Source organism: Stylophora pistillata, chromosome 10, assembly GCF_964205215.1.
Source record: "Stylophora pistillata chromosome 10, jaStyPist1.2, whole genome shotgun sequence".
Taxonomy (NCBI): domain Eukaryota; kingdom Metazoa; phylum Cnidaria; class Anthozoa; order Scleractinia; family Pocilloporidae; genus Stylophora; species Stylophora pistillata.
The window spans coordinates 7,575,880-7,603,597 of NC_142528.1; the positions used below are offsets into that span (position 1 = coordinate 7,575,880).

The 27,718-nt window shown below is 38.2% G+C and overlaps 4 protein-coding genes across 8 annotated transcripts; 1 reads left to right on the plus strand and 3 right to left on the minus strand.

Annotated features, from left to right (window-relative positions):
- Positions 1-81: 81 nt before the first annotated feature.
- On the minus strand, positions 82-3,700 carry LOC111333549 (uncharacterized). Of its 2 annotated transcripts, none has more exons than XM_088737132.1 (2): positions 3,440-3,700; positions 82-2,391 (listed from the first exon to the last, which is right to left on the minus strand). In XM_088737132.1, the coding sequence occupies exons 1-2, from the start codon at positions 3,525-3,527 to the stop codon at positions 1,361-1,363; spliced, it is 1,119 nt and encodes a 372-aa protein (XP_088593258.1). In that variant the 5' UTR covers positions 3,528-3,700; the 3' UTR covers positions 82-1,360. The 2 variants fall into 2 exon arrangements, with proteins under 2 accessions (XP_088593258.1, XP_022794880.1); XM_022939145.2 differs by having other exon boundaries at positions 82-2,352; positions 3,440-3,698.
- Positions 3,701-6,618: 2,918 nt separating this feature from the next.
- On the minus strand, positions 6,619-20,415 carry LOC111333569 (uncharacterized). 4 transcript variants are annotated; one of them, XM_022939171.2, is made up of 3 exons: positions 13,198-13,460; positions 11,214-11,441; positions 6,619-7,732 (listed from the first exon to the last, which is right to left on the minus strand). In XM_022939171.2, the coding sequence occupies exons 2-3, from the start codon at positions 11,281-11,283 to the stop codon at positions 6,813-6,815; spliced, it is 990 nt and encodes a 329-aa protein (XP_022794906.1). In that variant the 5' UTR covers positions 11,284-11,441; positions 13,198-13,460; the 3' UTR covers positions 6,619-6,812. The 4 variants fall into 4 exon arrangements, 2 of the variants coding, with proteins under 2 accessions (XP_022794906.1, XP_088591650.1); XM_088735524.1 differs by lacking the exons at positions 11,214-11,441; positions 13,198-13,460 and adding an exon at positions 9,257-10,710; XR_015992335.1 differs by lacking the exons at positions 11,214-11,441; positions 13,198-13,460 and adding an exon at positions 20,245-20,405 and having other exon boundaries at positions 7,618-7,732.
- On the minus strand, positions 15,312-19,330 carry LOC111333568 (uncharacterized). Its single transcript, XM_022939169.2, has 2 exons — positions 17,770-19,330; positions 15,312-17,133 (listed from the first exon to the last, which is right to left on the minus strand). Exons 1-2 carry the CDS (start codon positions 17,855-17,857, stop codon positions 16,172-16,174), a joined length of 1,050 nt encoding a protein of 349 aa, XP_022794904.1. The 5' UTR covers positions 17,858-19,330; the 3' UTR covers positions 15,312-16,171.
- A 178-nt stretch (positions 20,416-20,593) lies between the features above and the next one.
- LOC148721642 (uncharacterized) lies at positions 20,594-26,301 on the plus strand. Its single transcript, XM_088735523.1, has 3 exons — positions 20,594-20,842; positions 23,848-24,145; positions 25,141-26,301. Exons 2-3 carry the CDS (start codon positions 24,046-24,048, stop codon positions 26,106-26,108), a joined length of 1,068 nt encoding a protein of 355 aa, XP_088591649.1. The 5' UTR covers positions 20,594-20,842; positions 23,848-24,045; the 3' UTR covers positions 26,109-26,301.
- Positions 26,302-27,718: the final 1,417 nt, after the last annotated feature.

Consider the following 27,718-nt stretch of genomic DNA (forward strand, 5'->3'; position numbering starts at 1 on the left):
AAAAAGGAGCGATTCATGAATAAATCGCACCAATGGGAGCCAATCAGATTGCAAGGATCATCAGTGATTTCAAAATGGATGTAATAACGCATGATATGATATCTTTTTAATTTTGAGTAGTACGCTTGCTCTGAAGAAACACAATTAACTACTGCACGTAATTGTAAACTATAGAAGCGGTGACTTAACATGTGTCAAATTGTACCATGTTAGCATCCCGTTTCTCATCGACGCCATTTTATTGCCTAAATAACCGGGACAACCTCGTTCCCAGGGTCTTTCATCCAAGACCCTAGGAACGAGGTTGGAACTGGGACCGACGCATGTACGCAACCTTTTCTTGCGGTGTAACTTCCTTCTGGCCAAGACATTACAAAATTGAAAATAGACTGAATAATGAACCAAATTTGAAAGTAATCAATTTAAGAGACCAGTCAAGTTGTAACTCTCGTGATCCTCCCTTCGAAAAAACTGAGAAAAATAAGCTGATTATACTAGCAATGCTATAATCACTAAAAATTTACAAAAATCATGTTAAAAGGCTTAAAATGTCTGACAAAAATCTAAGAAAAGCTATGGGATAGACGCTTCGTTTAGTATGATGATGACAACAACAAAGAAATTAATTAAATTTGTCGAGATTACTGAAAAAGCTATAATATTACAGAATCTAACATGAAAGTGTATAAAAAATAAAAAAAATCTTGCAAGTTACAATTCTCCTTTTAAGGAAAAATATCACTAACCTAAACTACATAATTATATCATGATGGCTATGAATAATAAAATTATAATGTGCTGTTTAGGTAGTCTATATCTTACTTTAAGTCTCCTGACAAAGGAAATGCAAAGTCTTCAAAAGTTCAACGCAATACTAGCAATGCTACTTTTATAAAAGGAGCAAAAATTAAGCTTGTTCTTCCAAATTATGCCAAAAAATATGACAGTACAATGTATTAGGACCTAGCTGCTGTAAGTCTGTGAAGTAATATATCGATGAGGAGGTCAGAATTAACAAATGGTAAACACGACAGTGTACACTATTGAGTTATGAATGCACGCGGGATAGGGAGGTTGCTAAGCACGAAAGAAGCGTAAGAGTCGCACGAGGCGATAGCCGAGAGCGCCTCTAACTTCTTGAGTGCTTAGCAAACCTCCAAGTGTGTTTACGTTTCTATTCCTTCTACTTATATTTTGTAATAACTAGTAATTATTTTGTTCCTTTAGCAACAACGATCGCCCGTAAAGTATAATAAAGTTAAAGCGGGCGTTGAAACAGGACTTGTTGGCAGTTACATTATCGATTATGAAGATGCCCCGGAGTTGCGTCTCCTTGGACAAGCTCACGTAATTACTTTGCTTAGCATTTACTCAAACTGTCACTATAGTCTAAGATCCAGCTCCTTAGTATTTCCTTATTTAATGCTCCATCATGTCTATAACTTAGTTTAAAAGGATGAATAAACACCAACCGTGTCTTGTCATATGTTTTCCAAAAGTTCAAAGACTCCCGGTCCCTTGAGTATCCTGGCAGATAAACTCCAGGGATGTACTCAAAATTTTCCGCCTTATCGAGAATTTGACACATTGTAGGAATTGCAATTTCTAGGAATGTTCGATGCTTGTGGAAAATATGAGAGAGTTTTTTATATGCAGCTGCAAATTTACCAGGAATGTAAAATATGTCTGAGCGTCTTCGATCGCAAAGGAGAGCCCAGTTTTCACTCCTTTTGAAAAGATCGACGGATCCGTTTATGCCCCGTAACGGGTCAAGGGAATGGTCTTCCTTGTTAACTGAAGTACTAGTCATGTTCAGCAGCCATTCATTTTCAAAAGATTTGCGCAAAGTCCAGATTTCATTGAGAGCCCTCTGACAAGTCTTCACTCCATATTTGGAGGTCCACCAAAACCAGTTTTTGATACGAATTGAATACCTGGAAAATACCCAGATTTTGTCTCGGTCGATACCAGCCAGATTCCAGTAGTTTAACAATACGTCATCGCTGATTTGTAAATAACCAGCGTATCCCGGATATTTCTCCATGGCACGTGACATGCACTTGTAGACGAAGAAACCTCTTTTAACGACAAGAGCTTCGACAGTGTAGTTCCAAGTCTTCTGCGGTCCACAGAACATGATCGTTGGAAAGGCATTCTTATACAGTGCAGTAAGAGTTGGGATACTGGAGTAGAAAGCATAGTTGTAAACAATCACAAGCACAATGCCTGAAAATGCATCTCGGAGGCAGGAAGATTTTGAACCACTACGAGTCGCAAAAACTTCTGTTGATATTGTGTCTCGAAGGTACGAAGAACTTGATTGAATGCGTACCGCCAATAATTTATCTACAACTAGAAGATTTTTTAAAATAGGACTAAGAGGAATTAAACCTATAAGAATAAAACGATGTGTGAAAAAAAATACAAGGCAAAGCGACAAAAAATGGTTTCTCCTTGAGAGGATATTCTCCTCCAATTCGAAGAGAAATTTCATATCTACATACGCCCGCGCGTGTATTTTTACCTATTTAACTCCCAAAAATCTAAGATCTAATCAGCAATTCATCCTTCTAGTTGGCAAACATTTCTTTGTAAATTTCTTTGGATAATTTTAAGAATCAATGTTTCTGAAATCCAAACGCTTTAGACAGCTGTCGCCCCTTAAAACATTTGTTTATCACAGCTGATATTTTTGGTTCAATTTGCGCATTTACATAGGAGCGCCGCTTTTAAACTGAGCTAAATTTCTTATGAATATTTGATAAGCGGTCAAATGACAAAAGCTTTTTATCTTTCAGTTCAAAACCAACATTTTTACCCTCCTATTTAGACCGTAAAACTAGGCTGGCGATGAGAAAATGTACCAACAAAATGGTCGCGCAAACAAACCTTTTAATGAATAAAATCTGTTTGCTAGTTCAAATTAGGTTGGAGTTTTTGTATAAATAGTATCTCCCTGATGAGAAATTTTTTCTTTCGTGCAAGCACGTAAAACTGTCTCAAGGGCGCTCTTAAATCTCACAACCACTTTTTAACTGGTAATGTTTGTGAAGAGGACACACAAAAAAACCTTCCTCCATTCGCAAACATTACTAGCTCGGAAATAACAGAGATTCGAAAGTCTATCATGGGAAGGAAGTGGTCCTAGTTTTTTTAAACAATTTTGCGCATCGTCGGGGGACGTAGGATTCATTTTGTTTCCCGTGCTCAATGATTACAATTTTTCCGGCGATAAATAACTCAACTACTCAGTAAAAAAAAAAAAAAAGGACATATTTTAGTTTAAAGCCATAGTATTTTAAAGAGTCGTTGTCCCAGGGCCAATTTATGGTAAATGCTCTTGTTTTCTTTTACCCAAAAACTGTATGCATAATGAAGTCAGACTGGGTTATACGGAAATCTTGCTGTAAAAGGCTTAGCTGAAAATCATATTACCCACCATAACCGATGCCATACACCAGCGACACTGCGAGAACAATCACCAGCACCAGTCTTCTGTTCGAGCGTAAAATATTGCCGTTTAACATTTTGGTCGACGAGGCTCGCACCTTCTTCACTTGTCTCGAAGAAGCGAACAGCGTTGAAGAGTGGACGTACCGGACAGCTCGAAAATTTCTTGTGGGCTGTCTGTTTGCTAAGTCAATCAATTTATTTCCTGTGCTAAGTTCCCTGAACTTGTATCCACCAATCAAAACAGTTCAGGTACAAATACTTCGAGAAAGGTTGTCGGAAACAGGACAAAAGTGCTTGCGACAATCTTTAAAGGTAATCTGAGTATCCGGTGATTAATGAATTTTGATAAGTGAAATATAAATGCGGACAAATGGACTAATGAACAGGGGATAAATACCAGCATACACATATACGAGAGGAACAAAACAATATTACGATATAAACATATTCCTTTCGGTCACTTCGAATTCGGTCTCCATGACGAGCTTTATGCGACTTTGAAATTCACAGCTGGGTATGGGTTCTAATTGGATGTTACTAAAACTGGTAACGAGGAACGGGGAACGGGGAACGGGGAACGGGGAACGGGGAACTTTCCCCGGCTACTGTTTTGAAATTCTTGGAAGAGTTAAACATCTGTAAATCCTGCGGTCCAGATGATGTAACATCTCGGCTACTGAAAGAGTGTGCAGATTTGATTTCATCTCCTCTTTGTACCTTGTTCAACAAACAACTCGGTAGTGGTTGTTTTCCAAAAATGTGGAAGGTGGCTAATCTGGTTCCAGTTTTTAAGTCTGTTGACAAGGAAATGGTTGAAAACTATAGAGGGATATCATTGCTGTGTATCATCTCCAAAGTCCTTGAAAAGTGCGTTTTTTCATGTGTTTTTCCCTTTATCCAGCCTAAACTTTACCATCTACAAGACGATTTTGTCAAAGGACGTTCATGTGTTACAAGTCTTCTCAGATCTACATTTGTCTTTGCCAAAGCACTTGATGAGAAGAAACAGCTTGATGCAGTATTACTGGATTACAGTAAAGCATTAGACTCTGTATCATTTAACTGCTTATTAAGGGAACTGTATGGCGTTGGTATAAGAGGGAGCTTGCTATCTTGGTTTAGAGGTTATCTGACAGATCGTTTGCATATGACAGTTATAAATGGCCGAGCATCTTCTTTACTACCTATTTCATCCGGTGTGCCCCAGGAGTCTATCCTGGGACCCTTGTTGTTTATAATATATATTAACAGTGACCCAAGTGTGACAGATGCTAAGACTACTGTCCAACTCTATGCGGATGATATGAAGTGTTATCGAGTTATTGATAACGGTGCTGACGCAGTTCAACTACAAAGAGACTTACTAAGCTTAACTGGTTGGTCGTCTGAGCATTTCATGAATTTCAACGCTAATAAGTGTAAGCACCTTGTCGGGACAAAGAAAAAGAGTTTTATGCACACATCATATAATCTGAGCGGGTCAAAGGTTGCAGTCGTTTCAAATGAGAAAGATCTAGGCGTTCATGTTTCTTCGAATTTATCCTGGAACGATCACATTGACTTTGCTATAAGTAAAGCAAATAAGATGTTGGGTATTATCTACAGAACGTGCACCATTGATTGCGACCAAAAAACTCTGTTGATTCTATATAAATCGTTGGTATGACCGCAGCTGGAGTACGCATCTCAAGTTTGGTCTCCCTATACTAAAGAAAAAATTAAGGCCCTTGAGCGTGTTCAAAGGCGTGCCACCAAATTTATCTTGAAATGTGATTTAACTTATCCAGAACGTTTACTAAAATTAGGTCTTTTGCCTCTCGAGTTTAGAAGGGAGGTTTTAGATTTATGTTCCTTTTTTAAATGTCTGAAGGGGCACATTGATTTTTACGTCCTATCATATGTTATCTTCAAATCATATAAGTACGATATGAGGAACACAGAAGCCATACTTGCCAAGGGTCGCTTTAGAACCGATGTTTTTAAATCCTCATTTTTTAATCGCATTGTGGATTTATGGAATGACCTGCCTGTAGCTATTAGGACAATTGATCGAGTATCATTGTTTAGTAAGAAAGTGAATCAGTTTTATATCAGTAAATTTAACTCAAGTAAGGATAAATTTTTATAATTTTTCATTACGTATTGTTGTTGCTATTTGTCTAAGTTAGTTTTTAATTTTTTTGTATTTTATCACAGGCAGTTTATTTAAAATAAGGAATCTAGAATTCTGTATAAACTCGCCTAATTACTCAGATATCTCTTTTTTATACTTGTATATATATTTAACTCCTTGTTTTTGTTTTTTTTTTTATTATCTGTGTAATTGAATTTGAATAAATAAATAAATATTAAATAAATAAAAATTATGCTACTTTCTGAAAATTATGCTCTCTGTCACCGAAATTGTGCTACTTACATTTTACACTGATTTTAAGGAAAATAAAGATCGTCAGTGGCTTAACTCTATCAATTTTGACTTTAATGAACATTCACATAGTCCACCTTCCAGTCTTACAGTCTTTAGCATCGCAAATACGCATGTGCGCACCTCGAAAAGCCAAATGATTAACAAATGATACAAATGATACGTTCGCTAGAGATTAAAGCTCTCGGTACGGCACTGCAAGTGCTTGAAGTGGTGGAAGTGGATGTACTCGAGGACGACGCCATCTTTGATCTGAGGCCTGAGGGGCCGAGCCGCCGAGCCATAAGCGTGGTGGCCTGAGTCTCAATCTTATGCACAGGGTGACCTCTGCCGCCTGCCGTACCATATTTGACCATGGGCCTTGGCAAAGACCTCAATATTTTCCAAAAACAAAACAAAAATAAAATACAAACTGAATTATTCTAGAGCTATGATGGTTTTTTTTTGTTTTCAACGCATAAAAGCTCGGATTATGCCAGCAGTGCTAAACTGAAATAAAAGCTGAAAATAACGCTCGTTTTGCTGAATTTTGCTTGACATCATGCCAGCACAATCTACCAAAGCCTACACCAGCCCTTTGGGAACATCACTAGCCATGGCTTCCGGTTGAGACAAGGATAATGTTCACAGTTCTTCTTTTACTAGCTAAAAACTTTTTCATAGACAATGTTGCATGAATGTACCTGACGACGGGATACGAAATTAATCTTCAAGAACGTATGATACTTTTCCGCAACGAATAAGTGAAATTATTATTTTTATTTGCACATTATACACTGGCAGACCCAATAAAATGTATCCTTATCATCCTCTATAAGGCTTTAAGGCTATCGAAATGGTAGCAATCTTTTAATTTTTCGTTATTATTCACAAGATTCCCCCGAGGAGCCAAGCTGCATTCCAGCTACCACAAGGCTCCTGTCATTACTTTTCTTTAACATTTACTCAAATTGTCACTATACTCTAGGATCCAGTTTCTAATTAATTCCTTATTCAAGGCTCCATCATGTTTAAAACTAAGTTTAAAAGGATGAATAAACACCAAGCGGGTCTTGTCATATTTTTTCCAGAAGAGTTCAGACTGCCCGTCCGCTGACTTCCCTGGGAGATAAACTCCACGGATATACTGAAAATTTTCCACCTTGTCAAGGATTCGACACATCGTAGGAACTGCAATTTCTAGAAATGTTTGATGCTTGTGAAAAATATGGGACAGGTTTTGATATGCATCTGCAAATTTACCGGGAATGTAAAATATGTCTGAGCGTCCTCGATCGCAAAGGAGAGACCAGTTTTTACTCCTTTTTAATAGATCGACGGACCCGTTTATGACCCGTAACGGGTCTGAGGAACGGTCTCTCTTGCGCAAACTCCAGATTTCATTGTAAGCCTTGCGACAAGTTTTCCATCCCCACCTTGAATTCCACCAATACCAACCCTTGATCCCTATTGGATACCTAGGGTATACTCTGATTTTGTCTCGGTTGACTCCCACCAGATTCCAGTAGTTTAACAATACGTCATCGCTGATTTGTAAATAACCAGCGTATCCCGGATATTTCTCCATGGCACGTGACATGCACATGTAGGCAAAGTATCCTTTGTTAACGTCAAGAGCCTCAACAAGGTTGCTTTTATTCTTCTGCGGTCCGCAATACATGATCGTTGGAAATGCATTCTTGTACAATGCAGTGAGAGTTGGAATACTGGAGTAGAGAGGAAAGTGGTAAACAATTACAAGTACAATGTCCGAAAATGCATCTCGGAGGCAAGAAGACTTTGAATCATTGCGTACCGCCAAGAGTTCTTCTTCTATCGGAACAAATTTCAACTTGGGAATGAGTGGAACAACAGCTGTATAACAAAAAGTATATGTGAAAAAGTAAAAAAGCCTAATGGCTTAAGGAGGCTCACCTTCAAAGAAAGTAACTCCTTTTATAACTCTTAAAATCCAAGTTCAAATCAGTAACTCTCCCTCCTAATACCTGAGCCTCAAAAGAGACTTTGACCTTTTTTTTTTTTTTTTTTTCATTGTCCAATCAGCTGCTAACATTAACACTCGCCTTTCGCACCACGCTTCATTAATAATGTCAACTTTTCATGTCAGTAAAAGCCTATTGGGTTTACATGATAAACAAAATAATTCATGAATGCTTGTTGATATGGAATTTCTCGTGACAATTGAAGAGAAATTTCACATCTATGCCCGCCCGTGTATTTTTATCTCATTTATTTCACTCCCAAAATACTAAGATCTAGCAAGAGAATATCATCTGAATATCAGAGGATATTCTCTTGGATCTTAAGAGATTTTAAAGAATCGATGTTGATAAGAGATATCGCAAGTTAATAACTTCTGAAATCTAGACGCTTTAGAAGGCTGTGGCCAGTTAAACATTTCATAATCACAGTTACTGTTTTTTAGTTAGATTTGTGCATATAAATTGCTGAGAACGGGGGAAAGACTGAGCTAAATTTCTAATGAATAATTAATAAGCTATTAACTGACAAATCCTTTTATTTTTAATTGAAAACCAACATTTTAACCCTCCTATCTAGACCGTATAATTAGGCTAGCGATGAAATATATTTACCTATAAAATGGTCGAGTAACAAAACCTTTTATACGAATAAAATCTGTTCGTTACCTCAAATCACATTCGAGTTTTTGTATAAATAGTATATCCTTAATGAGACGTTTTCTTCTTTCATGCAAGCACGTGAAATTGTCGAAAAAGCGCTCTTAAATCTCACAACCACTTTTTAACTGGTAATGTTTGTGAAGCGAACACAAAAGAAAATCTTCTCTTTTTGCAAACACAAGTCTACAATGGGAAGGGAGAAGTGCTTGTATTTTTTTTTTTGAAAACGAAATATTCATTCTGTTTCCCGTGACCGTTACTGATAATTTTTCTATGAATAACTCAACCAATAAAGAAAATTTATAAACATTTTAGTTTGAATCAAATTAACCAATAGTAGAATTCTAAATAGTCGTCGTCCCAAACTGGCAAGTTATGGTAAATGCTAATGAATAAAGGCTGATAGTTTTTAAAGAAACTGTTTGAGGCTGCGTCGGGGGGGGTAACGAAATAATTTGAATATATCAACAAAGTTGAAATGGTAAATTGGCCACCATTACGATTATAAAAGCTGACGTTTCGAGCGTTAGCCCTTCGTCGTTAGCCTACGAAGGACTAACGCTCGAAACGTCAGCTTTTATAATCGTAACGGTGGCCAATTTACCATTTCAACTTTGTTGATATATTCAAATTATTATGGTAAATGCTGTTGTTTTCTTTTACACAGAAACAGAATGTAGATTGGTTATACAGAAATCTTGGCGCAAAAGGCCTAGTTGAAAATCATATTACCCACCGTAACCGAGGCCATACACCAACAACACTGCGAGAACAATCACCAGTACCAGCCCTCTATTTGAGCGTAAAATATTTCTGTTCAACATTTTGGTCGACCAGGCTCATGGCTGGACACCTCAGGTGGAAACCTTAAAAATCTCTGATGGGCTGCCTGTTCTGTTTCTAAGTCAGTCAATTCATTTCCTGTGCGGGCTCAGTTCCCTGAACTTGTGTCCACCAATCAACTCTTTCATTAAATAACTCTCAAAATCCAAGATCTAATCAGAAATTCTCCCTCCTAATTGCCACATATTACATTTGAAATAATTGAGAGAATTTGAAATTCCCTCAACCGAGATGTTGACCTTTTTTATTCTTTCATTGTTGATCAGCCTGAAAGGTCCACTGAAGTAAGGTTTACTAATGAACATCGAGAAGAACGAGAAAAAATATCGAAGACCTCTACCTTGAGGCTGAGCTAAATGTTTTTACCACAATTGGCAGTAATGTCCCAATCTAATTGCTCAATTTTCCGTTGTCGATAAGAGAACAGACAACACTGCTCGCGTCTCGTCAAAGTGGAACGCACTGAAAGAATCTTTTATTTGATGTTGATATGGTGGTAGAAAAAACGACAGCTGTTTAGATTACTCCGTGGTTTTGCGGACTAACTCGGCCGCGCTTCGTGTATCCACAGCATTTCGACCATTGTGATGACGAATACAGACCTCGCTAAACCACTGTCGATTTCTCAGTTAAAAGGACATTTAATAAGTTGTCAGCTATCTAGACCCTATAACTGAGCTTAACCTAACAGTATGAACATTTTACAAACAAAATTGCAGGGTAGGGTAAAGCCCAGTGCTAGGGTGTAGCACGAATAGAATTTGTTTACAAGTTCAGCTCATGTTAAAGTTTTTGTGTGAATTGTATAGGTTACTAAGGCAGTCTTTTTCCTTCTTTCTGCCAACTCGTGAAAGCGATCTAATAGGTGCCGGTGCCGGTATCTGACAACTACGTTGCAACTGGTAATGTTTGTACAGTAGATATTCAAGAAAATCGTCCTCCATGGCCATTTATTAAAAAGAACCAGCTCCGCCATACAGTCTAGCCTCATAAAATGACGCTACGATGACTTCGAACTTGTGGAAAAAATCGCTCTTTAAAGATTCTCGCTTTTGGAACGCTTGAGCAATCGCAATTAAATAAGGAAGGTGGAGGGGAATGATCCTCATTGTTTTTTTTTGTTTTTTTTGTTTTTGTTTTTTTTGTGTGTGTGTGTGTGTGTGTGTGTGTGTGTGTGTGTGTGTGTGTGTGTGTGTGTGTGTGTGTGTGTATCATGAAATGAACGAAACCAAGGTTTTACGCAATCAGTGACCCTCAGGCTTTCTCCACAAGAGGGTTGATTTCAGGAAATAAATATCCTTCCACTGTTAGCTTTCAGCCCTCTTGATACTGTTCACAAAATTAGATCTTCAGATGAAAGATCTAGCTAAATTGAGGAAGGCATCCTATGGTCTTCGACATTGTTTTCCTCTACTCAAATTAACTGAATGGTAAACACCACAGCGTAGACTATTGAGTTATGGATGCACGCGAGAAGTTGCTAAACACGAATGAAGCTTCTTTACGTTAGTAGCGTACACCCTTGGGCAAATGGCGGACACTGGACTGAACAGAGCCGTGGTCTCAAAGGCATCCTATGATTTTCGACATTGTTTTCCCCTACTCAACTTAATAAATGGTAAACACCACAGCGTAGACTATTGAGTTATGGATGCAGGCGGGAGGTTGCTAAACACGAAAGAAGCTACTTCACTTCAGTAGTGTACACCCTTGGGCAAATGGCGGACACTGAATTGACCAATCAGAGCGCACTTTTTACTTTGGTTACTTTATAAAACTTTATGCATGATGTAAGGGGTTGTAGAGAGATCTTTCCGCGAAAAAGCCTAGTTACAAATTATGCCACCCACCGTAGCCGATGCTATACACCAACAATACTGTGAGAACAGCCACCAGGGCTAGCTTTCGATTTGAGCTCATGCCCACTCGCTTCTCTTGTCTCAAAGGGGTGGACGGCGTTCAAGAGTGAACAACTCGAAAATCCTTATGTCAATCAATTCATCTCCGCAGCGCACTTCCCTGAACTTCCGTTCACCACTCAAAATAGCCTGGGTAAAGATCGAAGTTTGCATACGGACCTAGGTAAGTAAGCAAGTAAGTTAACTTAGTATTTTATTTAACAACGCAACATTTAGGAGCATCTGCGCTCGTTAAAACATGTGCCTGAACATAAAACAATATAAGATATTAAAAAAAAGACAAAACAGATCCAGCGACGGCAATGCCGTAATATTCAAGCAAGTCTTTTAAGTGTCTGGGACCAGTTCCAGAGCGGCGAAATATTGGAAAACCGCCTCCTCAAAATAGTTTCGCATCCTATCGCTTTCCGATTTTGAAAATTGACATGATTAGCTTCTATAAAATTTCAGTTAAGTTAGGTAAAGTTGAGTTGAATTATTACTTTTCTTAACACCTTCCCTGCCACACCCCATTGTAGCCACCAAGTGGCGGCCATATTGAATTTTTTATGAAATTCAAATTTGACGAAAAGACAACAATTTCATCATCAGATCTGTAAACATTATGTACAGTTACAAATATTTGTAAAAAGTCGTCAGGTCTCTTTTTCAGAGCGATATGCCTCTCTAAAACATGTCACTGTGTGATACATCCTAAAACAAAGAGCATATAACTTTCGGAGATAAGTGGTCAGCGGTTTTTTGCTAAAGAAGCAGTTAATCCTTGACCACCATAATGAACTGTCTCTTTCTCGAGATCAACGACCACGCTTTGCAGAAGAAGTGTACATTCATGACGTATACATACGTCGTGGATCGTTCAGTCACGCAAATCATGACGCATATACGTATTAAGCTTACAAGGTCCTTGGATTTCGTGCACGATATCTTTTGACACAGTTTCTGCAGTATAGTTGCATTTAGGTTAAGGTTGAGTTAAGTTTAGGATAATTATAGGGTTTTTATGATATTGTGGTACCAAATTAACGAAGTAATATAAAAATTAATTAAGTAAATATGAACGAAGACTCTATAGGGTTTCTATGATACTGTAGTTGAAGTTGTATTACGGAAAAAGGGTTAACAAAACACAAATTCGTGTCTTTATACGTGTCATTTATAAATACTTAGTTTTGGTTCGGTTTCTATTCCTTATTTCTCTGACAAACTCTCGTGAACAGGGATCATGTGCGACCATCCATGCAAAATTAATATCACTGCTATATTGCAAACGAAGTACGGGGACAATAACAGGCGAGAAGAAAAAAATCGGTCTCTGAGTTATAAACACCGGAAAACCTGAAAGGGTAAGGAGCTCGGTTTTTTGTAGCGTACTCGGTTATGGTAGCGAACTCGCGGTCAGCTGAGGTAACGAACTCAGCCTATGTTAGGTTTTATTTTGCATTTTATATGGCTAGGCGTTTTTAATCATTTTCCATTAGGTCACCATTAGGTCTGTGTTAGTTCAGGTTACGGTTTATTTGTGCATCTATGTATATTGAGTTTGCGTAATTATACTTTAAGTGACATGCAATCGCTGAGCATTTCGCTTCGTTTTGCCTCGATTCGCGTCTTTTTTGCTTCTTTTATACTTTGTTTATTCGATTGATTAGTTTTCGATGTTGAAAGAAGTTAACGCGTAAAGACATTGTGACTACACCCTTCCCAAAAGGAACAAATTTGTACTTCAGATCAGATATACTATGTTCAGATATAGTATGTTCAATTCGAATATGAAATTCGTGAATAGTCTGTGTATTAGGTCCGTTTGTTACTGTTATGAGAAATAATAACGGAATTCGAGAGAGGCCCTAAACTATTAAGAAAATTTACCTCTAAAATCGGATAGTTTATCACGGCAAATTCTCTTACTTACGTGGGAACACTGCCTGAGCTCCTGTCGTCGCGTATCATGATTCTACTGGAAGACCAGATCTCCTTTATATTGCCTGATTTTGTGCAAACCTCCTCTCTTGATATCGAAAATGTTGAATAATCTTTCCTCTCTTACAAAGAACAACACAACATTGGACAAAGAGAGAAAAATTGTCTATGAATCTTGCTTTCAGTAATACCCATGGCGATATATATGAGTTATTGACCAAGCTTGAGGTCAAGATGCTTGGATATTAGCTCGACGTTGCAGATATGTCACGAATTTAAGAAAATAAACGACATTTTTTAAAAACATGCTTCGAGAGTTCTTCTGTCATCTTCTGTTCTAATTCATACAAAGTAGAAAGTTGATTTTGAAGTGAATCTACACTTTAAATTCAACTTCATACCTTGTACAAATTAGAACTGAAGATGACAGAAAAACTGTCGAAACATGTTTTCAAAAAAATGTCGTATATTTGCTTTAACACAGGATTCACTTCATATTTACAACGGGCGCTGCCACTTCGCTGTAATAATTTCAAATATACCCCCGACTAATTTGCAAGCGTGGGCAGGTGCCGACTTTCGAGTAAAAATAAAAATTCAGTTCTATGATGCTGTCAGCCACAAACAACTTGAATAGACTGTGATGGCAATCTTTTCGCTCCCCTACAGTTTTGATAAGAGGCTTTTTCCACTGTCACTGTTTCCAGTATGAAGGTAATAGTAGCACTAAAATTTGGCTTACAGGAACGGAAAATCGTCACGATTTCCTAGTACACGGGGATCTACTCCTATGGCCTTTATAGGAATGTTAAAGCGGATTACTGCATCGTGAGAAAAGCGATTGAGCGTTCATTTATTTGTATAAAGACATTGACACCAACAATATCGAAACAGTCTTTCATTCTGGCTTGGCTTGAGATTGGTAGTTGTGATAAGAAAATCTTTGCAATGTACTTGTTTATAAATTATCTAGCACGTGTTTTTATTAATTTACAAATAATACAAATTACACTATTGAAACAGACTCAAGTAGCAGAGAAGTGTTTCCTCGAAGTCAAGAGATTTCAATTTGCTTACGCAAAACAGGAAATGTTTCAAAATCGATAAACGATTCTCTGTGAAAAAGGCGTCTGCTGCTACAGCTTTTTCATTAACGACATCAAGTTACATTATAAGCGACGCTTTTGATTCAAATTTTTAAGACAGTGAGAAATGATCGCCTTCTTAATAGGCGCCATGAGCAACAGAGAACTAATAGCGTTCACTTAGCAAACAATTAACAGAAGGAATTATAGAAACAGCCGAACAATCATACCAAGAACAACCATTCAAAGGACAGTAATTAATGATCAATAGGCTAACTTCGAGACACAAAACGCATTTGTTTGAAAACGAGTAAAGAAGAAAAGGCTAGTTTACCCTAATTTAAATGTGCACTTGGCCTCAATCGAGATTATGCTGGATGAATGTCAAATGTATATTGTCAGTTACTACAGAACCGCATAAAATTTCCTCTTTCGGAACGATGCAATCTAAATGGTCAAAATCTCGCGCAGCGTTATTTTTACAGTAAAAAAAATAATAATTGCAGCAATTGAAAAAACACAGTTTCGTCCGCGACCAAAATAAACCACTTTCATTTTAGCCCTCCCTGCTAAAAGAAAAATTTTCTGCTAGTTTTTCATCATCAACTTCACTTAAGTATCAAATCTGGGGAGGAGTTTGAACGAAAACATAATGTTTGTCAATGATAAGTTCTTACCTTTTGCCAACGAAAACTTAGTTTTCCCTTTTGCACCGAGAGAACCCTGAACCATGAGTTGAAAAGCTCCTACATTTCGAAAGGACGTCGACGTTTATTTGAATTGTAGCATGGAAAATCGGGTTAAATTTCCATGCAGTGCGTATTTTGCTACTTAGGAGTTAATGCGAGATGATAAAGAGTTCTATGGTTAAAAAATTTGTTTATTTTTGCATCCGCTTTCACCCTTTGATTATTCCCCTACTAGGTCATTTTACCAAATAAGGTCATAAGAACACGCAAAATGCGTCGGTCGGAAAGCGAAGCAACAAAATGGTTGCACTGAAAGATTCAGTGAGATGAAATAGTCTTGAAATAATAAATGCCTTATTCAATGGTTTAACATATAATACGAGCGGACATTTTGCTCATTGCTCGCATTTTTGCACGCTCCTATCGCTCGAAAAAATATTACGTATCTACTTTTGTTACCCATGTTGTTGGAAAATATTACGGTTACAAAATAATGATGGCAATGATGATAATAATACAGTAATGGGAGCAACAAAAAGAATACTTAACATGATGAAAGATGATATATTGATAATGATTATGGTATAAAAGAAAAGAGCAGTTTTCCAACCGGTTTTTCCACTTAATTGCTGTGGACGGACCTAGTTACACTTGAGTAAATAGGGATGATAAGAACTAAGAGGGAAAACGTATTCTCTTTGTCTTTAGTCAGTACTCTTTTATAAAAATTCAATCATGGTATGGTACAAGACTGAGGCTAAATCAAAAACATGATTAAAACTTGATGAAAGAAAATAGGAATGTGCTTAATGAACTTTCTAGCTAGGCGCGACTCTGTGGCTTTCAGTCCAAATTCATGTCTTGGCTAAGAAATATTGTTGTTCATTAAGTTCAAGTGATATTGTTCCATGCAGTTTCCCTTTGAACTTTTGATAGTAATTGATCAGATAACTATTTTGTATGGAAGATAAATCACTCGGACGCGAATTTTGAAAATTCTCATCGAGTGGAGAGTTATATTGCTCTCTGGATTTTGATGTAAACAAAACGTTTTCTTTAGCTTAATTCCTTAGCTGCTCAATGCTTCACGGTTTCCAAGATGATGGCAGGTTTCACAAAGAGCCAAATTCCTCTAGCAGGAACATACGTAATTGCATTTTAGTCTTGAAAGAGCTATTTTGATTCGTTTCTCTCAGCATTTACTCAAACTATCACTGTAGTCTATGATCCAGCGTCTTAGCAATGCCTTATTCAGGGCTCCATCGTGTTTATAATGAAGTTTGAAGGAGTGGATAAACGCCAAGGTTTTGTCATATAATCTCCAGAAGCGCTCAGACTGTTTGTCCTTAGAGTACCCGGGCATGTAGATCCCAGGAATGTACTCAAATTTCTCTGCCCTGTCAAGCATCCGGCACATTGTAGGGACTGCAATTTCTAAGAATGAACGATGCTTGTAGAAAATATAAGATAGTGTTTTAAACGCATCCGCGAATTTACCGGGAATGTAAAATATGTCTGAGCGACCTCGAAAACAGGGAAAAGTCCCATTCCCGTTATCTTTCAAAATATTGATCGACTCTTCTATGTTCCATGTTGACTTAGAGGAGCGAACTTTTCCATAACTCATCTCAGGCAAACGTTCAAAATAAAACAATTCTCGCAAAGCCCAGATTTCATTATAGGCCTCTTGACAAGCTTTCTTTCCCCACTCGGAATTCCACCAAAACCAATTTTCAGGAATAGTGTTGTTCCTTTTTACTGGTATTTTAGCTCCTTCCCAGATTTTGTCTCGGTCCATATCAACTAGATTCCAATAGTTCAAGAGTACGTCGTCGCTGATGAGTAAATATCCTGTACGTCCCGGATGTTTTTCTATCGCACGTGACATGCACCTATAGGAGAAATATCCTCGGTGAATTTCTAAAGCCTCGACATTGTGTTTCCTTGACTTCTTCGGTCCGCAAAACATGATCGTAGGAAATGCATTCTTGTAAAGGGCAGAGAGTAAAGGGATACTGGAGTAGAAAGGATAGTTGTACACAATCACAAGCACAATGTCTGAAAATGCATTTCGTAGGCAGGCATGCTTAAGGTCATTGCGTACTGGTAATAGTTCCCTTGTTACCCGACAGTTATCAAAAATTGGAATCAAGCCTGTTGAACGGAAGATAAATGTGAAAATTTAAAACAAAAAATAAAACAAGAAATTAAGTTTTTCCGCATTTCAATCGAGAATAAAAAGAAGGCTTAAGAACCAATAGACAATTCATTTGAGGCGAGCTGATGAGAAATAATTAACCTATCAAATACAAAAACCCATGATCAACTAAATGTTTTTCCCTCCGATTTGCCATGTATATGCCTCATGAGATGTTCTATCAACTGATACGTTTGTCTATTCTTAAAACCTATTGTTGTTTGGCGAAGAAAGATATATGGCTGAAGGAAATGACTTAGATGGAATTCTATCTTTTCATGACTTGCAAATACACACCGTTAATTCTCCTCAATGAAACAAGAATTCAAACGCGTCCTCATTTTTTTCCAAACACGTATTTGTGCTTAATTTTTACCAGACAAACAGCTAGGTAGCTCCCTAGCATATGCACATACACAAGTGCGCAGGGTGTCAACTTGATAGACAATTTCTTTCTAGACGACGCAGAAGTTTCGGTTCATCAGTGGTAAGTGACTTGTCTTCTAAGGGCGGGTTAGGGAAAGGGATGGAGGGGGGTGGGGGGGGGGGTGAGGCACCCGCTTTTTCCCCATGAGCTGAAATCTTTTTCTTACCGTAGCCGATACCATACACCATCGAAACCATCAGAACAGCTACCAGTGCTAGCCTTCGATTTGATCTTAGCATAATGTGGCGAAACATGTGAGGTGACTTGGCATTTGCCCAGTTCCGAGTCCCGTGAAAGTAAGAACAATGGTTTCAATTTCGATTGAATAACTCGACCGATCACAGTCGTGTTAACCAGTTCTGCTTTGTTGCCGCGATTACAAAACCAGTAAAGTTTAGCTCATGTCCCACCTCAAAGATAAAAAAAAAATCTCTGATGCTGTAATCCAACAAGTTGCTTACGGGAAACATTTCTTTGAATAAAGGAGTCACCAACTTCGCATTCATTTGAAAAAAAGCCAGTGTCCATACAGTCATTGAAAATGGTCCTTCATGATGCTGTATCGTTTTCAGAATCGACAGAAAACTATATCTAGCCCCATGGTTCTTTTTCAAACTTAGACGACTTCAAAGTTTGCATACAGTACTGACCGTGGACGCTTTCTTGGGGAAAATGTATTGGAGGGCCGATGTTAGGATTTGGTATCGTTTCTCAAAGGTAATATTTGCACTATTAAGATTAGATTGAATGTCACAAATGATTTGTATCGCATAAATCATACTTACTTATCAACCATAATCATCAGGTCCAATAAATGTGGAAAAAAACATAAGGAACCTTTGTCATTTCAGATCTAGACGCCGACAATTCTTTTGTTTCTTTCTCAATCTTTATCGTGGAAATATTTCGAGTTCCTCCTCATTTGTGCTAAATTAGCTTATCTAGTTTTCATTTCTTGCACGGGTTTTCAATTCTTAATTATACATTCAATATCGTCGTTTGCATTATTTGTTTGTTTCATTTGGCACGTGCTTGCACTGATCACAAATTAGTTATATTGTTATCATAGACTGCGTTCCGGCCTCTCGAGATATTAATATATTACCATTCTATTGATCCGAAACCCATATGGGAATAGTTTGGGAATGCATGTTGTTTTGAGAAGAACATGTTCATCCCTAATTTCCCAAGATAAATGTCTTTTTTCATATATCCCATAAAGCTGCGAAGTTTGGTTTAAAATGATGAAATACAACAGAAGCTCAACGAGGTCGTGTCTAAAATGGTCGCGTTTAGATGACATTGATACATGTCATGTTAGTATATTCAAGAAGTTTAGAACAGAGCCAATACATTGTGTATCTCTGTTTTGATATATATTTTGTAAAGGGGAAATTGATCATCGGGATGAAAACATGGACTTCCATGATACATATTTACACGATTTGTAACTAATATAAAACAAAATACCCCCTGAGACTTTTTTTATATCATTAAGCAAGACGTGTGCACCCCCTGCATACTATTGGATAAAAAGCATTTGGGAAAAGTGAATTGTTAGTAGTGTGGCGCCTTCGGTGCGCCAACGACATTCAAGAACAAAAGCAGATATAAAAAATGACACCAACTCTCCTCAGACCCGACCTTTAAGCCACAAGTACTGATCAAAAGTGTAATTCAGTAAATAAAAAAAACTTCATTAACGAGTTTCGAAAATCATACGGAAGCATAATCTTTCGGAAGATTTTCTCATCATCGTCATCATTATCGTCATCATCGTGATCATCATCATCATTATCATTAATTATAATTTAATCTTTAGCGCAAACGCTAAACATTATACCCAAAATGTTCCCAGTTACCTTACCTAGGGCTGCCAACCCCCTTTCAACCCACTTCTTTTTATTTAATTATCTTTGTAATGAAAGTTATTATCCGACTTTTCTTTAAATGGTAATCTTGGCTTCAGGTGTGAGTGCTTTCCTTATGTTGTAGAGCATTTTCAAGGATTGATATTTCGAGTATTTTTAGGTTAACCTTGTGTTTTATTAAGTCTCGCCTTTTCGCCCCTACGTGCTATTTTGGTAGATCTATAGTTTTGATCATTTATTTTCAGTGTGTGCTTGAACTTGTCTCAGTGCTTACCGTGCTAGACATTTTGGTCGCTTGTTATGGTCAAGGATAACTAGTTTGCTAGGTGGTCATGTTTGGGTTGGTAAAACTGACCTTGAGTTTTACCCACACTGAATATCCTGTTTTGGAAATTCCCACGGTCAGCTAACCCAAACATGTCTGTGATTTTTACATTAAATGAGAGGGCACTCCTCGCTGAAGTCAAAAGAAGAGAAATGGCTGTGGTAGTAGAAGGTAGTAGCAACAATAGAAGAGAAGAGAATAAAAGAAGAAAAGTATACAATCTCGGTACCTCTTGTTAATTCGCCAAGCGAGTGAAAAAAACCCCACAACACTTATCACAGAACTCACTCAACGGATCAACCCTAAAACTCACAATATGTACCATCGCCTTCAAATGGCTCAATCATAGCATTTTAGCTCGTTACGACAAAGGCTAGGCTTTTCTCTGCGTAAAAGACAATTTTTCACTGACGATTACAGTGGTTAATCTATCTATAAAAGTTACCTCAGAAATTACCTCAGCCTTAGAATTAAAGTTGCAGCATAGAGAAGAAGCTTGCCAACCACACAACTCAAGATAAACTATATATCTCTGAGGCTACAGCCGAAACACAGTCACTGTGATCGAGAGACACTGCACTTAACACGCAATTAAAAATAGCATCCTATTGGATACACCTCTCCTCTCACTTAGCACATAATACATATATCTTATTAGACGTTTTGTTGTGTAGTATCGCTGAGTATTTTTACGAGTTGTGCCGTATTTTTGATGAGCCCGTAGGGCGAGACAAAATACAAATAACGAGTAAAAATACTCAGCGATACTGTTTCGTTGAGAGAAGTATATAATTAGATATGAGTCATAATTGATTGACAATTAATTTCCTTTTTCATTAAGTTTATGATACACTTGGGATTAGTAACTTCGTAAGATCGCGCAACGTGTTAAAAGTTCATTTTTAGAAGGAATCTTTCCGTGCTGAATTGTTCTCTCACTGACCGGCGTTTCATATGATTTTGCCAACCGGATGCCCAATTGAACGACCACCCCCCCATGTTTACGAGTGATTAGGAATAATCTGCTGGATATCGTCACAGAAGTAAGTGGTCGATGATATGCGATTAATCACTGTAGTTCGCTTATGTTGTAGTTTGCCCTTTAGTTTGCCCTATCCAGTATTATGCAACGTTTTCCTTACTAGATCGAATAAACCCAGAAATCATTTATACGGTTTGCGTCATCCAGTGGATTAATAAGCCCCTTTTTCTCCCCGGATCAGACATTACACAACAAAACGTCTAATAAGTTATTTATTATCCAACACGCCAAACTATTATTTCAGTGCGGGCGAATTTCGCGGATATTTATTTACTGGGAGTGCGTGACAGAAGTATGCGAAGCCGAACGGAATTGGCGCGTTGTTGTGTTACTGTTACTATTTTCTTCATTAAATGAAGCAATTTTCTGGTCGTCAAGCTGTTTTTCTTTGTTCGATTCATCTAATGAGCTTGGATCTATATTTGCCAGCCATTCTGACTCTTCGTCGTCGGAAATATGATTCAAATTGTCTGCCACTTTTTTTTTTTTTCGTAACTACAATCCAATTCTTCGCTTGCGCGATGCGAGAAAACCTTTTTAACCGGTACTACAATAGACGAGTACAAATACCACGTGATATTTGTACTCGTCTATGGCGTTATTTGTACTCGTCTAGGTGTAGTTGGATAATAAAAAGCAATATTTTAACCATTGTATTTAACCAATATTTTAACGTGGTTACCCTGTTTCTGTCGTTCAAGCGGGTTACCACCGCGCCCAACTTATTGATAGACATTCAGCACTACAAACGTCGCAAATTTTAACCATTATATTTAACCAATATTTTAACGTGGTTACCCTGTTTCTGTCGTTCAAGCGGGTTACCACCGCGCCCAACTTATTGATCGACATTCAGCACTACAAACGTCGCATAAGGAAGATTCCGACCGCATTCCATTCACTCTCACGTTTCACCCTCACAACCACTCAGTTAAATCCATCATTCTTAAAAACTTTAAATTACTTCAAAACGATCCAGAGACAAGCACTATCTTTTCGCAGCCTCCGCTCGTTTCATTCAAATGCGACAAAAAGATAGGCAATATTTTGGTCAGAAGTTCTTTTCAGACTAATGACCAACCAGGCACTTTTAAATGCGCTCGTGCACGATGCAAAACGTGTCCTTTCATTCACAACACTGATAAAATATTGGGACCTAAACGATCCATTAAGATCACCGATCACTTCACGTGCACCTCCGCCAATCTAATCTATTGCATAACTTGCACTTATTGCAAAAAGATATACATCGGCAAAACAGGCAGAAGACTAGGTGACCGATTCCGAGAACACCTTCGAGAAGTGGAAAAGAATGACAAGGACACATCGAAACCAGTCGCTAGACATTTTAATTTACCTAATCATTCTAAGCAACATATGGCAATCTGCGGTCTTTCCTTACACTTAGGTAGCACGGAAAGCCGTAAAACTCTTGAACAAAAGCTCATCTTTCAAACCGGCAGTCTAAATCCCACAGGGATCAACGAACGCTTTTCATTCCACTAATTTATTCGTGTTTTTCTCGTTGCCATGTTCCCACCAATAACGAAGCTCCATTTTCTGCCTTTAAAAGCACACACAACCCACAATTCCACGATTCGCTCCGACGAAGGGCTAACGCTCGAAACGTCAGCTTTTGTAATCGTTACGGTGGTTTGTTGATACATCCAAAATATTTTAACCAGCCACACTTCTCTACTACAATACAATACCTTGTTAGATATACGGATTGCAAAGTTATCACGAGTTTACATCCGATCCAGGACCCAAATAACGTTTTTCCTTATCTTTGGATACAATGAATATATGAAGTTCATATATTTTGAACTGCGGTATAAGATATGTATGATGCACGATCCTCGCAATAGAGAGCGCTATTTATGCAATAGCGAAAATCAGACCTGAAAAAATTCAGGCCTGTACGGGATTCGAACCACTGACCTCTGCGATACTAGTGCAGCGCTCTACCAATTGAGCTAACAAGCCAACCGGGAGCAGGCCGTTAAGTTGATTCGCAATAAACCCGTGATGATAAATCAGATACAATAAATATATGAAGTTCATATATTTTGAACTGCGGTATAAGATACGTAAGTTGGCTTGTTAGCTCAATTGGTAGAGCGCTGTACTAGTATCGCAGAGGTCAGTGGTTCGAATCCCGTACAGGCCTGATTTTTTTCAGGTCTGATTTTCGCTATTGCATAAATAGCGCTCTCTACTGCGAGGATCGTGCATCATAAGTTTCCTTATCTTTACTAGTAAGGATTTTGCTGACATAATTTCCTGATTGCAAGGTCGTTTCTTTCAGCGTATGTGATGAAATATAGCGAACAATGCTATGACGAAGTTCACCGGCTTAAATTGATTTAAATTCCTTTTCTAAAGAGTAGGAAATACCAACCCAAAGAAGGGAGCATAATTTACTCTCTACAGGTGCTAACGGGTCCTTGCTGTATACAGCTATTCGACTTTTCAGACAAAGGGAAAAAAACCTGCGGTCGATAAACAGACCATTTGTTTTCGTTCGTTCATTCCTTATCCATAAGTCGCCACGTGGGCAATACAGAGGCGTTATATAATGGACTGTTCTAGCTCTAAGCCAATCAGAGCGCGCGTTAATCGGCCACAAGCCTAAACCATAATTTTGTTGACCTTTCCACTAAAAGTAAACAGAAAGTCAATCATGGATATTGTATGAGACGACCAGCTTTCTAGAGCGGGGAAGAAGTCTTTTTCTGGCGCCCCATATCCATACCCAGATTTTCAGGTCTCGGATAAAACATATTTGACAACAGACTAAAATAGTTTAGTTTAATTGGAAAATTTTGGAATCTTATTCAGTGAACTAGATAAATCTATAATAACACTAGACATCTAGGCACCATTATCTCTCGACCCTAAAAGAGTAACAGGAAAACTTTTCTTTTAGGAATTATTGTGATCTCTACAACAAATATCTTTTCTTTGAAAAACTTTCTTACCTTTTCTCAATTTTTCCTAAACCAGAGACTTTCAAATATCAATCATACGCCCAAACCAGAATACAAGCCTTCGTTCTTAGGCTTAGATGCGGCTGACCGAGGTGTTGGAGGAATTTCGTGGTGATCGATTTGTTTGATCGACTAACGGGAAGAAGCCATTGTGAGATTAGTCAAGTTGTTAACGCTATTCGCCATTCTAAAACCCGTGAACTGGAAGTGTGCCATGTCAACTCACATGTTCTGCGGCAATATTTCGATGTTAAATCGATGGCTAGCTCTGATCGTTGTCATAACGGTACCTTTGGTATATGGCATCATATATGGTAGGTGAGATTGTTTCCAATTTAGTGTTTATCAGTTTCCTGTTCACATCAGGAAAATTAAAGAAATGAACGTGTTAGGGGAGAAGTAAGTTCCAGAAACCATTTATCTTTTGTCTCTCCGGCGGTGACCGGCGGGTGGTAGATATAGAATGAATAATTACAACCTCAACCATCCAAATTTTGTCTTCAGCTATGATTGAACTCGACAGCAAATGCAACTATGTTTAGACCTACTTAACCGCTAAGCAACATGATGGGTTACCTGTGACTCGCCCTTACTTTAATCCATCTCTTCTCTATGACCATCCTCAGTTTGGCACTTAAAAAAAAAAACCATCGTAGTTGAACCATTTTTCACTTCGAATAATTCTCTTCACCTGAAAACTGAACAAAGTAACGCCTTAGAGAAAAGCGGGAACAAAAACGGGAACAGTTTTTTTCCCACGCTGTAACATCAACCAACGTTTCCGCCCTATTTATTTTGGTCTTGTTGTTTCCATAATTGTTTCCAAGCTTTGTATATTTTCCGATGTCAAGGGAAACATAAGATTTAGTTATGCAATATCAAAAATTCCTAGGGGATCGACCGTTATTTATCGCCAGGGGGTGGGGGTGGCGAAACTCGAAGGATTTGGGTGTGTCACAATAAAAATCAGGCTCCGTTATAGTCTAATAACCCTCCTAGTTTATTATTGGTAGTTAATTCGCAGTCAATTTTCTACAGGCCCCATTTTTAAACTCCTGGTGACGACTGATTCCCCCTTGCCCCCTCCTCCCCCCCTGAAATTGAGAGCCATGTGATGGTCCAAAATCCTCGAAATCTAACCTCCTCTTCCCCAGGCGCTAATAGTGACTGGTCCCTTCGTAGGTTAAAAGGCTCCTTTTTACAGCGTACTCATGCCCACATGGATGGAATTGAGCAGTGAAGACGGGGGTGTCCTAAACGATCCCCTTCCACCTTTCACATTTTCACTTATATCTTTTGCTATTCGCAGGCTTTGTTCCCATCTCTTGTAACTGTCTGGTCCCAAGAGATGTAACCTACGATCCTCAACCAGCTGTACGCAATGTAGTAAAATCTTCCTGCCTTCGAAATGCGTTTTCAGACATTGTGCTTGTAATTGTGTACAACTTTCCTCTCTACTCGAGTATCCCAACACTCTCGGGTCTTTACAAGAATGCATTTCCCACGATCATGTTTTGCGGAGGAAGAGAGTCGAAAGAACACAACGTCGAGTGGGTTCAGTCCGTTTTCAGGGGATACTTCTCCTACACGTGCATGTCACGTGCCATGGAAAAATATCCGGGATACGAGGGATATTTACTCATCGCCGATGACCTAATACTCAACTACTGGAATCTAATTAGAATGGACCGTAACAAAATCTGGGAAGGGCCAAAGATACCGATTTTAACCAGGCACATACAGACTGAGAAATGGGCTTGGTGGAATTCCATTTTTGGAGAGAGGACTTGTCAAAGGGCATACGATGATATCGGGATTCTATACAACTCCTCTAGAGCTGAAAAGTTGTTGAACATGAGCATTATATCAGTTAACGGAACTGTCCATACCGGAGATCCGTTATGGGACATCAAACAGAACAGAAATTGGACATTTCTTTGCCCACGAGGTCGCTCAGACATTTTCTATATTCCTCGAAAATTTGCAGATGAATTCAAAACACTATCTTCTATTTTCTTCAATTATCGTACGTTCTTGGAAATCGCAGTTCCTACAATGTGTCGAATAATTGACAAGGAGGAAAATTTTGAATATATCCCTGGGATTTACCTGCCCCGGGTAAGCGACAACCAGTCTGAATTCCTATGGAAAACATATAACACCAACTTAGCATTTATTCATCCTCTTAAACAAGAATATGAACACGATAGGGCCCTGAATAAGGCATTGCTAAAAAACTGGATCATGGAGTACAGTAATAGTTTGAGTATATGCTAGAGAAAATTTATCAGCGAGTCCAAAGATATGCAGACAAAGCAAACAAAGGCGAGGTAAAGGTTCCTGAGTTAAGGAAATTAACTGAATCAATAGCCATCGTAATAAGAGGTTTCTTAAGTTTCCCCAATACTAAGGGTTAATCTTTACAGATAGAGAACTGAGTCACTTTTGGTAATAAGAATATGTCGCAAAAACGCATGGAGGCACACTGTCCAAGATGAGCTCGACAAGAAAAACATCGACTGAGGCGAGGAAAAAGAACGGCAAAAATCAAGGTCCACTGGATATCCATGGTCGACACTAGGTGCTCTTCAGCAGCAGCGAAGATAGCCCAATCTCCTGAAGATAGCCCAATCTGCTTAAGATAGCCCAATCTGCTTAAGATAGCCCAATCTGCTTAAGATAGCCCAATCTGCTTAAGATAGCCCAATCTGCTTAAGATAGCCCAACCTGCTGTTTGCTCTCGGGGTTTGTCTTCCCCCCACCGCGCGCTATCTTCCTTCGACATGTCCAAATTTCAACTCGGCGGCCGCCACTTCATTTTGTTTTTGGGATACTTTTATTTGTATTTTTCGTTTTTATGTTTATTTTCTATGTGTTTGCCTGTTTCTTTGTTTGTTTTCTAGCGAGGAAAAATAAATATATAGCTGTTCTTGAAAGAATTCTTTAGTTAATTGGTTGGGTATCTCTTTCCATTGCTCTCCATTCCATTTCCATGGGCATTCCTTTATCATTTAATGGATTCTTTGGTATCAGTGCTGACATAGATTCGGGAAAATATTCATATAAATTCGCATCGTTATCTTCAATTAAGAAACAGTAAATGTTAGACTACTACATACATGAATATAACCATACAGTACCTCTTTATTACAAGTCTGTAAATGATTTTCCAATTACGGCAAGTTGAAAAACTCACCGGTACCACCTAATCTATCCCATCTAATTTCAACTTTTTTTTCAGTCCTCGTTAACGGAAATTACATCATAGCACGTCCATCCGAAGAAGATCGCGATTGTGCACTGCCGAGCAACGTCACTGTTTCCCACCATATGGTATTTTACATGTACAGGGTTGGCGTTATTTCATATTTAAGATGCTACAATTTCAAATGCATTTTAATTCAAATTATAACTTCTCTATGTCCACGAAACGAAACTTTCGGTTGGAATTGGGGTAAATGTATCCTGGAAAGATTTTAAGTTCACCCTGTAGCGAATAGAACTGCTCAGATTAACCCTGGCTGCTAGCAAAGGTGTCTTCTCAAAAAGGACTTGAAAATTAATTCCCTCAGGTTCACTCCTTACAGAGCAACTAAACTTGTGTACCCGACAGACATTTCACGCAACCTCATCTTTCCAATATTTTTTTTTATCTACATACACATTTAATAGTTTTTTCTCATTCATTCATCTCTACACTTATCCATCCATTCGTTTATCTATTTTATCTTTTATTGCTCTTTGAGCAGTTAACTTATTTATCTACCGCTTATTCTTAGCTTTCAACCCCAATTTTTGAACCGTGATTCAAATGTTATAATTGAATGAAGCTAGTCAAGTATGATATCGAAAGCAGAGACCGGGAAAAGAAACCCTCAACAGCACGA

Coding starts and splice junctions, on each gene's coding strand:
- LOC111333549 (XM_088737132.1), bottom strand. CDS start 3,527: ATGTTAAACGGCAATATTTTACGCTCGAACAGAAGACTGGTGCTGGTG. Junction 2,392..3,439: donor GGTGTATGGCATCGGTTATG/GTGGGTAATATG, acceptor TTATTCTTATAG/GTTTAATTCCTCTTAGTCCT.
- LOC111333568 (XM_022939169.2), bottom strand. CDS start 17,857: ATGTTTCGCCACATTATGCTAAGATCAAATCGAAGGCTAGCACTGGTA. Junction 17,134..17,769: donor GGTGTATGGTATCGGCTACG/GTAAGAAAAAGA, acceptor TCCGTTCAACAG/GCTTGATTCCAATTTTTGAT.
- LOC148721642 (XM_088735523.1), top strand. CDS start 24,046: ATGTCAACTCACATGTTCTGCGGCAATATTTCGATGTTAAATCGATGG. Junction 24,146..25,140: donor GGTATATGGCATCATATATG/GTAGGTGAGATT, acceptor TGCTATTCGCAG/GCTTTGTTCCCATCTCTTGT.
- LOC111333569 (XM_088735524.1), bottom strand. CDS start 9,344: ATGTTGAACAGAAATATTTTACGCTCAAATAGAGGGCTGGTACTGGTG. Junction 7,733..9,256: donor GGTGTATGGCCTCGGTTACG/GTGGGTAATATG, acceptor TTTGTTATACAG/CTGTTGTTCCACTCATTCCC.